Raw genomic sequence first — 14,327 nt, forward strand, 5'->3', positions numbered from 1 at the left:
GGTATATCTGTATTCATTCAGTTCCTGCATTTGCCACTTACTAGCTTAGTGTAATTTTTGTTTCTGTATATGTATAAATCTGATAACACCTACTTTGTGGTTGTAAGGAAGAAATAAGATAATTTTTATATATCTCTGTGAAGTAAATTGGTACATTTTATCCCCTTTTCTTAGATGAAACAGTTGAGGCTCAGAGAGTTAAAATAATTTGGTCAGGATTGTACAGGTGAGAAGTGACATTGTCAGAATAAATTCTTGGTATCAAATATGGGTTTCATGTTTTAGATAAATTGTATCAGGTAATTTTAAAGAGAGAGTTCCATGTATGTTTGGAACATAACATATACACATACATGCAGATGAGACCCATAGAAGCATTGTTTTGTGACACTCAGATTTATTTGTTCTTGTGCATTTGTTCAGTCTTATTTTATCGTCAGCTTGTACAAATTTAAAAATGTGGTCTTATATCAAGTTAATGACCCAGGAAAAGGGAGAGACTAATTGGCTCCCTTTTCAGTTGTAGTGCTGGTTGATTCACAAGACCTACATTGATGAGCAATGTATATTAGAATTTTCAAAATTCTAGTTGATGGCTTCAATAACCTATTGAGCTAGGACATATGATGGGGTTCACTTGTAGTTTTATAAATCCCATGTCTCCCATTTTGCTTTGTGTTACACTTGACTGGTAATAATTATTTTTTTTTCCTATGGAAACTTCCTTGATTGTCAGTACATCTCCAAGGGCATAATCGTGATATATTAAAAAATAATCATGTAAATTATAATCATCTTACATTTTCCAGAATATTTTTAATGATGAGGTTTTTTTCTTTTTAATTATTGATTGGGACTTTCCTGGCTTGGGATAAGGTAACCATATGCAAATTGTTTTATTTGCTATACTCTCAGTTTAAGTGTAGGATTATAGCAAGACTTGATATTGGGGCATAACAAGAAAGTAATTTATACTTTTGCCTTGGAGAAGTTCTTTGTTTAAATTATGCTAAATAAACCCCTAGCAATTTTAAGACTGAGGTATGGTAAGGTGGGAGATTTTTACCTATTCATAGATACATAAAATAAGTATACAGACTGAGAAAGGAAATTATTCGATCTTGAGATTATAAGTATGTACTCCTAATAACCATGCAAGTAATATGAATGGGGCCTGGGTGGCTCAGTCGGTTAAGTGTCTGACTCAATCTCAGCTCAGGTTGTGATCTGGGGGTCATGAGTTCGAGCCTCATGATGGGCTACTTAAAAAGAAAAATAATAAGAAATTCAAGTGTTCTTTTAACATTATCATTTATAGTGTTGAAAAGAGTGTATAGCCATGTCTTTTGTGCCAACAATGACAGAAGTGCAAGTTTGAGTTGTATTAACATACATGTTAAAAAGCAGTGTTGCATGTTTTCAGCACATTTACATCTCTCTCATAATTTATATCCCTCCTCTTTTCAGTTTTGATCAGAAGATTTCCTCCATGTTATTCTTCAAATAGCAGGCTAACTTTTTTGAGGACTTGATCAGAGGATGGGACTCAGCATGGTAGCTGGTAGCAAAAAATCAAAGCATACTTGTGTCTTGTTTCTGACCACTCTCCTGTAAATAAGTTGTAGCCTCAGGGTAGGGAAATGTTCAAATCCATTTCAGGAATTTGTCTTCTTGTACAATGTATGCATTAACTTTAAAAAAGTTGTATGTTTAAATATTGTTGATAGTTTGCTCTATGGTATATGTTATTTTTCATAGCATTCAATATTATTGGAATGATTATTTTTATTTTCATAAAGCCAGTGAAGCTTATTGAAAGGACACATTAATCTACACTGAGAGTGTGTTTACTTCCCAATCAACCACAATCAATTAACTTTTTCACAAGTATGTTTCTAATGGTCCAGGTCTGGTTTCTTGCCCGACTGAGACCTATTTTCTTTATAGTGTGGCCCAATAAAAGAGCCAAGAAGTAGATTCAAATCCAATTAGCTTTACTGTTTCCCTAGAATGATCTAGACATGAAAAATAGCCACCTCTGTACATCATAACCTGTTGTCCTGGCAAAATTATTACTGGCAGATGTTATATTCTCAAAAGTGTCTTGGTTTATATGAGTAATTATATGTCACCTTACCAATTAGGTAGGTATTGATGGTATCTTCTTTTCTTCTGACTTTCTTTTTCTTTTCAAAGCCTGGGAAATCTAAAAACACTGGAATTTTAAGTGTCTTTCCCAAAGATAGATAGCTACTTTGTGACAAACCTAGAATTTACCCTAGTTGTTTTGACTTAAGCCTTGAGCCTTTTCCAGTTTAGATTTTTAAGGATTTGTCCTGTGACTATTTATTGTTAGGTATATTCATTCTTTTTCCCTCTCTCTCTCTCCCTCTCTCTCTCTCCTTCTTTCTTTGTATTCTTGAATATCTTCATGTGTCATATAAAGCATTTAGAGAAATCGAGATAAAGTGAGCCATACTAATTATAAGCTATCTCCAAATAATGAGAAATTGTTGGAAATACTATCATCAGCCAGGTGCTGGAAAGCATTAAAAAAGCAAGCAGCATAACACTGTGGCCAGTTTGACCTTTGGAGGAAAATGTAAATTTGTCTTGAATTGGCCAGCCTATGCCAGAGATTATCATTTTACTGATACTCTGACCATTTCTTTCAGGCTGGTCACTCGTAATTGATCCAGGTCTCATGTATAACAGATTGAACTCTAGGCAAACAATTTTAATTGTTTTTCCAATTGCTATCAGCTCTGAAAATCAATATGTGCTTCTAGAAATTAAGGTAGCTAGCAAGAATGTTTTGTTCATGCTAGGTACTAATTTTCTTTTTTTGTGTTGGCTAGACTTTTCTAGATATGACATTTGGTTCAGGAGGACATACAAGAGCCATTCTACAGAAGGAGTCAGATATTACTCTGTATGCCTTAGACAGAGACCCAACAGCTTATGCAATAGCTGAACAGCTTTCAGAATTGTATCCGTAAGTAATTCTCTTGTATAGTTATTGAATTTTGGTGCTGAGTTTTATACAGCTTGGTTTACCATTTTGGAATTTGTTCTCCCTTGTATGTTGTTATACTTCACTTTGTTAATATTTTCTCCCTTTTTCCCCCTGAAAGAATTAATGTAAATATTGTTTTTAGTACCACTTAAAAATGATATTACTGCCTTTATCCTTTCTGAATCATAAAAATAAATACAAAAATGACTTATGGCTAAAATTTGAAGATGGGTTGAAATCCATCCATGAGTAGTATTTTGACAATAGTTTAAAAAATAATTTTTAAATAATTTATGAGTTACAGTTTCCAAGAATTTACTGAAGCAAATAAGTATGTGAGAATTCTGCAGAATTCACTAGTTCACATACATCAGTGTAATGCAGTTCTTGTCTCTGAATTCTTTTTGAAATTCACAAGTAAGTTTAGAGCAATCTATCCCTCAGTCAAGAATTAGGTGAGCTTTCACTGTGGAGCTTTTTAAAAATATAAAATACTGTCTTCATGAGTTGTTAAATCATCTTCCTTTAGAGAAAATTTTGGATTAGTGAATTATGCTATGTTACTAAAAAGTTATCATTCTGAAAAAGGAAAATGTCTTGGAGCTAAGTTGACTACCTACAAATATGTAAAGGGCTATTTTCAGGAATAAGGAATTGTTCTCTCATGCTTCAGCGACTGAAACCAAGAAAATAGATGAGAATTTTAGAGGCAGATTTTGACTTGATGTAAGCGAGAGTTTTTTGCTAGTTGTAACTGTCCAATAGTGAAAAGGTCTGTTTGGTGAAGTAGCAAAATTATGACCATTGAAAAGTTTAATCACAGACTAAGGATAGGAAGTTGAATTACTAATCTAGAATAGTCTTTTTCAACCTCTCAGGTCCCAAACACTTTGCAAATCTATCAGTGTGATTAATTCTCCCAATAAAAATTAACTAAATACACCTAGGTTTTTGTTTGCAACATCAGAGGGTTCAGTAGGAATGCCTGAAATCCATTTGACCCCAGGTTATTCTAAGAAAAATATGAGGATATGGTATGATGATGTGATACTTTTTTTTTTTTTTTTAAACCTGTCTCTTGTCATTCTGCAATGTAACTAAGATGCATCTTCTTTAAGAAGCTCTTGTACTACTAGGGCATTCATGTTTGTGAAACATCTTAGGAGTTCACCTGATTATGACCTGAGTGTTTATAGAATGAGTATAAGTCTCCATTATATTTCACTGTCATAGAAAAACTGGATTTTCTTAGATGATATTATTTCTAAAGGCAATGAGTTCCAGTTCAGTTTTTCCAAGGTCTCTTATTCCTTCAAATAGACTCCTTTTCTCAGAAGGAACTTAAAATTTTATCAATTTTATCAGATGTAATTTGTTATCTAACAGGAATCTTGAGACAGTATTCTCTCTTCAGTTTAGAGTTGTAGAAACCATGAGCTTAGGTTAAATGATTTGCTAAAAGGCATATATGACTAAATAGAGATAAAGCTGGGACATGTATTCTCCCCATCACCTAATAATAGTATTTTTTTAATTGAAGTGTAGGTGACATACTATGTTTTATAGTTTCAGGTGTACACAACATTTCTACACATTACTCAATGCTTATCATGGTTAAGTATAGTCAACATCTATCACAATACAGCCTTATTACAATATTATTGACTCTATTCCCTATGCTGTACTTTTCATCTCTATCACTTATTTATTTTATAACTGAAAGTTTGTACCTCTTAGTCCCCTTCACTGACTTCACCCGTCCTCCCACCCATCTTTCCTCTGGCAACCACTAGTTTGTTCTTTGTTTTTAAGAGTCTGTTTTTGTTTGTTCATTTTTTTTTTTTTAACTTTCAGATTCCTCGCATAAATGAAATCATATATTTGTCTTTATCTGTCTCACTTATTCCACTCGGCATTAATACCCTCTGGTTCCATCCATGTTGTCACAAATGGCAAGATTTCATTCTTTTTTATGGCTGAGTAATAGTCCATTGTATGTATATCTTTATTCATCTATCAGTGGACACTTGGGTTGCTTCCATATCTTTGCTATTGTAAATAATGCAGTAAACATAGAGGTGCATATATCTTTTGAAATTAGTTTTTGTTCTGAGTAAATAGTCAGCCATGGAATTACTATATTGTATGGTATTTCTATTTTTAATTTTTTGAGGAATTGCATACTGTTTTCCACAGTGGTTGCACCAATTTACGTTCCCACCAAGAGTACAGGAGCATTCTCTTTCTCCACATCCTCCCCAACACTTATTATTTTTTGTCATTTTGATACTAGCCATTCTGACTTCTGTGAGGTGATATCTCATTGTGGTTTTGATTTTCATTTCTCTGATGATTAGTGATGTTGAACATCTTTTCATGTGTCTGTTAGCCCTCTGTATGTCTTCTGTAGAAAAATATCTTTTCAGGTCTTCTGCCCATTTTTAAATTGGATTGTTTGGTTTTTTGGTTTTTTGGTTTTATAAGTACTTTATGTATTTTGGATATTAACCCCTTATTGGATATATCATTTGCAAATGTCTTCTCTCATTCAGGAGGTTGCCTTTTTGTTTTGTTGGTGAATTCCTTTGCTGGCAAAAGCTTTTAGTTCTTATCTCTTTGATGCAGTCCCAATAGTTTATTTTTGCTTTTGTTTCCCTTGCCTGAGGAGACATATCCATAATAAATATGTTGCTAAGGTGAATGTCTAAGAGATTCCTGCCTTTGTTTTCTTTTAGGAGGCTTATGGTTTTAGGTCTCACATTTAGGTCTTTAATCTACCTTGAATTTATTTTTGTGGGTAGTGGTCCAGTTTCATTTTTGGCACACAGCTGTCCAGTTTTCCCAATACCATTTATTGAAAAGACTGTCTTTCCCTCATGGTGTTTTTTTTACCTCCTATGTGATAGATAATTGACCAGATAATCATGGGTTTATTTCTGGAGTCTCTGTTCTGTTCCAGTGGGCTATATGTGTCTATTTTTGTGCCAGTACCATACTCTTTTTATTACTGTAGCTTTGTACTATATCTTGAAATATGAGATGATGATTCCTTTGGCTTTGTTCTTCTTTTTCAAGCCTAATAACCTCATTTTATTAAGTTTTATACTACCTTGACTCAAATCTTATTGAAACTTTTTTTAGTTCCTCGGTAAGATAATTCTTTGCCAAGTATAATAAATTAGTTAAGGAACAATAGAATAATCAAAATAAGGCAAGAAGAAAGGATTAATATGGATAAAAACCAGAATCAAAGAAACTGAAAAGAAGAAAGAATAAAGAAGTTCCAAGTGATTATTCTTTGAAAATAGCAAAATTCCTTTACAGCCTGATTATTAAGGGAAAAAAATGATCAAAAACATATGATCAAGATTGAAGAGGACACCAGCTATAGACACAAGATAAGTTAATCATAAGATAATACAACCATAATTCTGTGGTAACATGTGAAACCTCAATGAAATGAATAATGTCTTAGGAAATATAAATTATTAAAATTGAATAATTATAAAACTTTAATAGGCCATTACCAGAAAAGAGATAAGAAAGGTAATTAGAGTACATAGAACAATGCACCATGACTAGATTTGTAATTGTTACCTAGCTTTTAAAAAATAGGGAAGAGTGGGGCACCTGGGTGGCTCAGTCATTAAGCGTCTGCCTTCGGCTCAGGTCATGATCCCAGGGTCCTGGGATCGAGCCCCGCATTGGGCTCCCTGCTCGGCGGGAAGCCTGTTTCTCCCTCTCCCACTCCCCCTGCCTGTGTTCCCTCTCTCGCTGTGTCTCTCTCTGTCAAATAAATAAATAAAATCTTTAAAAAAAAAATAAAAAATAGGGAAGAGCATTGTCTTTTATGCTATTCTTTTTTTTAATTTTTTTAATTTTTTATTATTATTTTTTTATTCTTATGTTAATCCCCATACATTACATCATTAGTTTTAGATGAAGTGTTCCATGATTCATTGTTTGTGCATAACACCCAGTGCTCCATGCAGAATGTGCCCTCCTCAATACCCATCACCAGGCTAACCCATCCTCCCACCCCCCTCCCCTCTAGAACCCTCAGTTTGTTTTTCAAAGTCCATCGTCTCTCATGGTTCATCTACCCCTCCGATTTCCCCCGCTTCATTCTTCCGGTAAATATGTAAAGCTTTTTCAGTTCACTTTATATTGAATCTAGCATAGTTTTATACTTAATCCTGCTAGAAGTAGTGTAAAAGAAAAAAAAAAGTCTAACCTCACTGAAGAATATAAATGCAAAATTCAAAAGGAAATACTAGCGTATCTAATTCATGTATCATTTAGTTAAAAGAATAATACCTATGGCCTAATTAAAAGAATAATACCTAATAATACCTAAAGAATACAGAGATGCCTCCAGGTCAGACAGCCAATCAATGACAGATTGATAAGCATGACTATAATCAGCTAGCTATTCTTATTAAAATCTCTATGTTAAACAGGAATATAAGTAAACTACTTAAATGTAAAATATACTATTATCGAAGGACAAACAGTAATTATTTTCCCAAAAGGTGAAATACTATAGCAATTTAAGTCAAAATCAGGATGTAAATATGGATTAGCTTCTATAAATATTACAATCAGTATTTTTGGAAGTTCTGGCATATAGAAGTAAGAAACTGGTTAAAATATTCTTCTTGTGATGATTTGACCAAAAGACTTGTAGAATTAATAAGATGATACAATAAGATGGTTAGATAGAAATTTAAAAAATATACTCAAGTAAATACTTGAAAAGGGAAATATGAAAAAAAATCCATTCTCAAAAAAGTACCTAACACTATATAGAGTATTTAGTAGTAAATTTAACAAGAAAGGCACAGTTTCAAATTAAAAAAAAATAAAACTTTATAATTTTATTAAAGGACATACAAGATCAAACAGAAGAGAAAACATTTGTTTTGGTGTAGTACAAATTAATATTATAAAAAAAGGTCAATTCTCAAATTTAATGTACTTCCAGGAATTATCTTAATTGATTTAACTTTAACTGATGTATGCTTGTTCATTAATTTATATAATATGATGTTAAATATATATGGCTGGGGGAGTGACAAGATCTTTTGGGGGAAATAAAAAAGTGAGGGGAAACTTGCCTTACCAGATGTCAGATCATACTGTAAAATCACTATAATTATATCAGTATAATACTGGCACGAGAAAAGTAGATTAGTGGAAGACAGAATCCAGATACAGATTCAACAATATAATAGATATATACTATACTATAAAATAATTTAATGGAAGGTGAAGATATTTCAATTCTTTGAGAAAATAATGCATTCTTAAATAAATGGTGTTGGTACAATGCTCATTGAACTTGAAGAACATAAAATGGACCCCTATTTTCAGTCAGATTCAAAAATAACTTCCAGATAGAGTAAAAATATATGAAAAATTGAAAAAAAATTTTATAAGAAAATTGAAGGGATTATATAGAAAATCTAAGTGTAAGAAAGTTTCTTAATCAAGACTACAAATCACAAATATATAAAATTAAATATTAGAAATATCTAATATTTTATAAAATTTTAGAAGTATATGCCAAGAATAATATGGTATATTTTCCAAACAGTTAATTTGGAAAAAGAAATATTAGTAACATAGGGAATAGGAACAGGATTGACATTCTAGGGAAGGAAAATACTGTTTTCCTCTACCCTCCTAAGTTCTCAGCTGGAGCAGATGCACAAGAGAAAATGCATACACATTTATTTAAGTTTTATGTGACATAGAAGCCTCCATAAGGAAGTGAAGACCCTAAAACATGGTTACGCCTGATTATTTCTATATTAGGTTTGATGAAGAGTGGAAAGTTATGGAAAAGTATGATAGGACAAATGTTATGAGCTAAATGTAGTAAGCTGTGGGAAACTTAGCAAGCCCCATTCATTCAAATTCTTCTTCCCTTTATCTTGAGAGATAACAAGGCTTCTTTCCTCTGCATATAGGAGGGCATCTCTCACATTGGGTCTGATGACCTGCTTCAGGAGAGGCTCAGCAAGTTCTTCCTTTATGTGCTGTTTCTCAAATTCCTTCAGTTTAAAATATTCAGTAGTCCAAGGTGCTGTATTTTGAGGTAGCATGACTGGAACCCCATCAATATTTATCATGTAGGAAGAATTCTTCCAAAATTGATAACACAACAAAATCCAATTTGGAAAATGAGCAAAAAGTATGGAAGGGTCATTTGTAGAAGATTAAGGTATGAAAAGATGCTCAACATCAATAGCAGTGATGAGGGAAATGAAATGAAAATAATAATGGTTAATGCTTTACATTTATCAGACTGGAGAGACAGAATAATTTTGAAAGTGAGGATATGGGGAAAAGGATATTCATCCATTTCTCATGAGCATCTTTTACTATTGAGAAAATACATAACATGCTTAGAATCTATCTCATCTAAGTAAAAGAATCAATATCTAAGGAAGCATATCTTTAGAGTTATCACAGACTTTGTATATGCATTGTTTGTATATATAATCATGGAGAACTTGAGAAAGAAGGAATTAGTTGTGGAGGGAGGTATGGAGAAAGGGAAAACTGCTGAAAAAAGACAAACCCAGAGATTGTACATCTCTGCATAATATGGAAAGAAAATGCCAAGCAGTGCTGTATATTATTTATGAATACCTACATATGTAGTTGTAGTATAAGAATATACATGAGATAGAAAAACACAAATTTGGCCTAGGGATTATTTCTGGGGATGATGGATAGATGGATGGTTGGTTGGAAGAATGGACGGATTGGATGATTATCTTCTTAAAAATACATGTGTAATTACAACTTGTAGTAAGGTGCACAATAAAGGAAACATTTTGTCATTTCATTGTGTCTTTTGAGGAAATATACTAATTTCTTTCTTTCATTTATTTATTTTGCTGTTGTCAAAGAGGAGCTTATGCTTCTGAAAAATTCTGTGTTCTTGACTCTCAAAATGAAGTCAAAAATAGAAACTAACATTTTCATGGAAAACTAAGAAATTCATAGGAAGGCTGAATTTTACACTAACCCATTTTAGGTCTTTCAAAAAAGATGACATGTTGTTTGAAAACTGAAACTTTCCCCTGTTGCCTCTGAAGACTGTAAGAGAGAAAACACATTTAAATTGGAGCAGTACTTTTGCCACAGTGGAAGATGGATGTTGGAAGACAGTTTTTTAAAAAATATATTTTTTCTAAATTCGGGAATAAAATGTGCTCCCTATACTGAGTTTGGAGACTATAGACATATATGAGGAAAAAAATAAAAATCATAATTGATTCTATCATTTGACTATGATTTTAAGATTATAAAAAATATAAAACTATTATTTTCAACAGTTTATAAAAGTAGAGAGCTCTTTGGAATAAATTTATAATATACAGAAAACTATAAAGAAAAAATTAAACTTATAATTCCATCACCTTTATCAATAGTGATGATTTTGTGTTATTTCATCCCATCTTAATTATCAATATTTCATTATATGTACTATTTCTTGTTTGTACTTTCTTGGGTATTTTTGCTTTTTATACTTCTAAAGTGTTAGAATATATTGGTCAAGTTTAAACATTTTGATCAGTTATATTAATATAATTAATATAGAAAGAATTGACATATTTATTCTGCATCCCAATCCAGAAGCGTGATACATTTTTTCATTTATTACAGTATTCTGTGTTTCTCATTAATATTTTCTTTTTTCTTTCCTTTTTAAAAAAATATTTATTTATCTCAGAGAGAGGGAGAGAATGAGGACACATGTGCAAGCTGGGGGAAGGGCAGAGGGAAAGGGAGAGAATGAATCCCCAAGCAGACTCCCCGCTAGGAGCGGAGCTCAACACTGGGCTCTATTCCAGCACTCTGAGATCATGACCTGAGCTGAAATCAAGAGTTGGATGCTTAACCGACTGAGCCACCCAGGCACCCCTTAATATATTTTCTTGATTAAAATAATAAAATACAGAAAAGCCTGAGAAGAAAATTAAAATAACACTTAATCCCTGCACCAGTGTTGTTTGGTATATTTCTTTCCTAATCATTTTGGTTATATATGTTTATGCATTCAATATGCATAAGTATATATTTTATAAATTTTGATTCTACTTATACATTATCAGGTATATTAATACATGCAGATTAATATATATAATTACTTCTTTTTATTATCACATTTATATTTCATTAAATTGTCTTAAGAATAATTTGGTTGGTTGTGGAGTATTTCTTTCATGTAATTATTACTTAATTTACAAGAATTCTAACTCTACTATTGTCTTATCCATGTCCATATTACTGCTATTTTAAATCTTTCTATGCTATATTATTTTAGATGCCTTTCTGTAAACAACGAATACCAGATGTATTTTTTGTAAACAAATCTGAGTATGTTTTCTGTAAAAGGATAATTAATTCAGGATATGCTTGCACTCTTTCTATGTCACCGTGTTTAATATTTTTCTATTTTTGTGGTTTATTGAAATTTTCTTTGGCTTTTAAAATTTATTTTGTCCCTGCGTACTTACTTAGTTTCCCTTTTCTCTACCAATTTTGATGACATACCTTTTATTTTTTCATTTACTACTAGCTGATGTTAGTGTTTGTTTTTTTTTTTAAGATTTTATTTATTTGAGAGAGAGAGAGTGAGAGAGAAAGAGAGAGCATGAGTCAGGGGGAGGTGCAAAGGGAGAGGAAAAAAGACTCTCCGGCTCCATCCCAGGACCCTGAGATCATGATCGGAGCTGAAGGCAGATGCTTAACTAACTGAGCTACCCAAGGGACCCTGATATTAGTGTTTTTTTAAGATTAAACATATTTAAACAATTTTTTTTGTTAAGTATACAGAAGAAAATAATATTCCCATTTTTATTTTACTTTTTTTTCCTATCCCACTGCTTGTCTTTTAAAGTATTATCTTGGATTTATTCATTAATATCTACTGTGGTAATTATTAACATTTGCACTGTTTGGCGTCATATCTAAAATAATTATTTATACTTCAATCCGTTTATTTCATTGCACTCCACTAGCCTTTTTTTTTTTTTTTTTTTTTAAGATTTATTGATCTATTTGGGAGAGGAAAAGAGAGAGTATGCGTATATGTGTGCACAAGTGCGGGGAGGGGCAGAGGGAAAGAATATCCAAGCAGACTTCTGATGAGCTGGTAACCCCCCAAGGGGGCTTGATCTCAGGGCCCATGAGATCAGGACCTGAGTTGAAACTAAGAGTCCAGCACTTAATAGACTGAGCCACCCAGGCACCCCACTACTAGCCGTTTTATGCAACAAGTCCTATTTTGAGTTCATGTAGGCTCCTATCTCAGTCAAGTGATTACATCTTTAAGTAGTTTTGCTAGAAATATGAAAAGGGGAAACATCTTTGCCTTTGTCTACAGAGACTGTGTTATTCATGCTTTCATACATGGGTAATAGTTTGATTTAGTATAGCATTTTGGGCATTTTATGGGTATTATTATTTTTCTTCTGACATGTAGTGTTGTGGAGAAGTCTGAGGTCAACTCAGTTTCTTTTTTCCCCTCTGAGGTAGTGTTTCTCATTCTCCCCACCAGGCTGGATGCTTACTAGAAATATTTCTTGACGATTATTGATATTCACAAATTTCCACTAAGAGATATTACTAATTGGTCTCTTTTCATTAATTTTCCGTGTACTCTGAACAGTTTTGGCCTGTGGATCAGATCTTTTCTCTACGAAGGAGTTATTGTGTTAGTTAGACCCCACTTATTTTCCACTTTCTAACCTTTGAGCACTTCTTATTTGTTGGTTGGAGTTGTATTATCTGTCTGCATGACCTTAATCTCCTCTCAGTGTTTTCTGCTACTTTTCCTTTGCCTCGGTAATCTAGGAAATCTCCTCACGGTTATTCTCTGTTACAGATTTGGGTTTCTACAGTGTTGATTGTGATTTTAATTGACTCTTGTTCAAGTTTTAATTCAGGTGTTAGAAATTATCTTTCCCTGTAACCATATTTAATTGGTTGATCTCATCTTTTCTGCCAATTCCTTTTTATTTCCTCTCGTTTTGTCATCTCATTTTTATGTCTTATTTAATAGTCAGCAGACTTTTATTGAAATTTATGGAATCCAATTCTGTGTTTTGTAACAAATCTTTTTCTTTTTTTAAAGATTTTATTTATTTATTTGACAGAGGGAAGCACAGAGAGAGAGGGAACACAAGCAGGGGGAGTGGTAGAGGGAGAAGCAGGCTTCCTGTGGAGCAAGCAGCCCGATGCAGAGCCTGATGCGGAGCTCGATCCCAGGACCCTGGGATCATGACCTGAGCCGAAGGCAGATGCTTAACGACTGAGCCACCAAGGTGCCCCGTAACAAATCTTTCAAAAGTATGCTTTTGGTCTTTATCTTGAGTACAAAGTTTTCCTTTTCTCTTCCAGGATCTTTTCATAGGCCTCATCTTGGTCATGTATTTATGTGTGTAGTTTTTACTGTTTGCATAGGGTTTTTTTTTTTTTACCTGCTCATTGTTCCATTATGTGGAGCTAGAATCTTCACTTCAGATTTTAAGCTAGAAAATTACTTGAGGTACGTGGTCTCACTACAAATACTTAAACATTTTGCAGTCCTTTCCTAGGATCTGCCAATAGGAAGAGGATTCTATTTTCTTATTCTTGCTGGAGAACACAGTTCATAAAAGCTACTGCTCCCATAATCTATTATTTCTGTGGGTTTTCCAGTCTTCCCATTCTAGAGAGATTCTTCATATCTAGGGTACCTGTTGACAGAACCTATTCATTTCTGCCCTTGATATTATTACATTATATGAATTGTAATTCCTAAATAGGTGTAATAATAAAGGTATTTCTGCCTGGATATGAAGAAGTGGCAGGGTAAAATGGTCCAATTAGCCTCAGAGTATTCCTGTCTACACAGTTTAAATAATCCCTTCAGGGTTTTTTTTGTGTTTCCAAGGCAATGGGTATGAATGGAACATTCTTAACTTTTTAACTGAGTGTTTCCACTGCCTTGAATCAGACTCTAGTCTTACCTTTGGTAAGAAGAGATATTTTTCCTGAATTCTGCTCCATTTTTGAGGAACATTTTTAGTTAATACTAATTTGAACATCCATTGTTTTGTTTGCTTTCAGAGAAGATTAAATAGGTATCAATAGCTGGCCTTCATTTTTTGAATTAAAGTTTGTTCCATGGTCATTAAATGGAGCGTTACAGGGATGCCTGGGTGGCTCAGTTGGTTAAGCATCCAACTCTCGGTTTCGGCTCAGGTCATGATCTTGGGGTCGTGGCATCAAGCCCCGTGTAGGGTTCATT

At 33.2% G+C, this 14,327-nt stretch overlaps 1 protein-coding gene across 4 annotated transcripts in view; it reads left to right on the forward strand.

Moving 5' to 3' along the window:
* METTL15 (methyltransferase like 15) overlaps positions 1-14,327 on the forward strand; it is a 241,580-nt gene that overhangs the window by 83,586 nt on the left and 143,667 nt on the right. For all 4 annotated transcript variants that reach the window (XR_004680688.1, XM_035012480.1, XM_035012479.1 and 1 more), the window contains exon 3: positions 2,859-2,995. Coding sequence is in view for 3 of the 4 variants with exons in the window: in XM_035012480.1 (XP_034868371.1) it covers positions 2,859-2,995 (137 nt within the window). In the remaining variant the exon portion in view is untranslated. The remainder of the gene's footprint in view (positions 1-2,858; positions 2,996-14,327) is intronic.

Source organism: Mirounga leonina, unplaced genomic scaffold (genome assembly GCF_011800145.1).
Source record: "Mirounga leonina isolate KUSES-001 unplaced genomic scaffold, KU_Mleo_1.0 Mir_166, whole genome shotgun sequence".
Taxonomy (NCBI): domain Eukaryota; kingdom Metazoa; phylum Chordata; class Mammalia; order Carnivora; family Phocidae; genus Mirounga; species Mirounga leonina.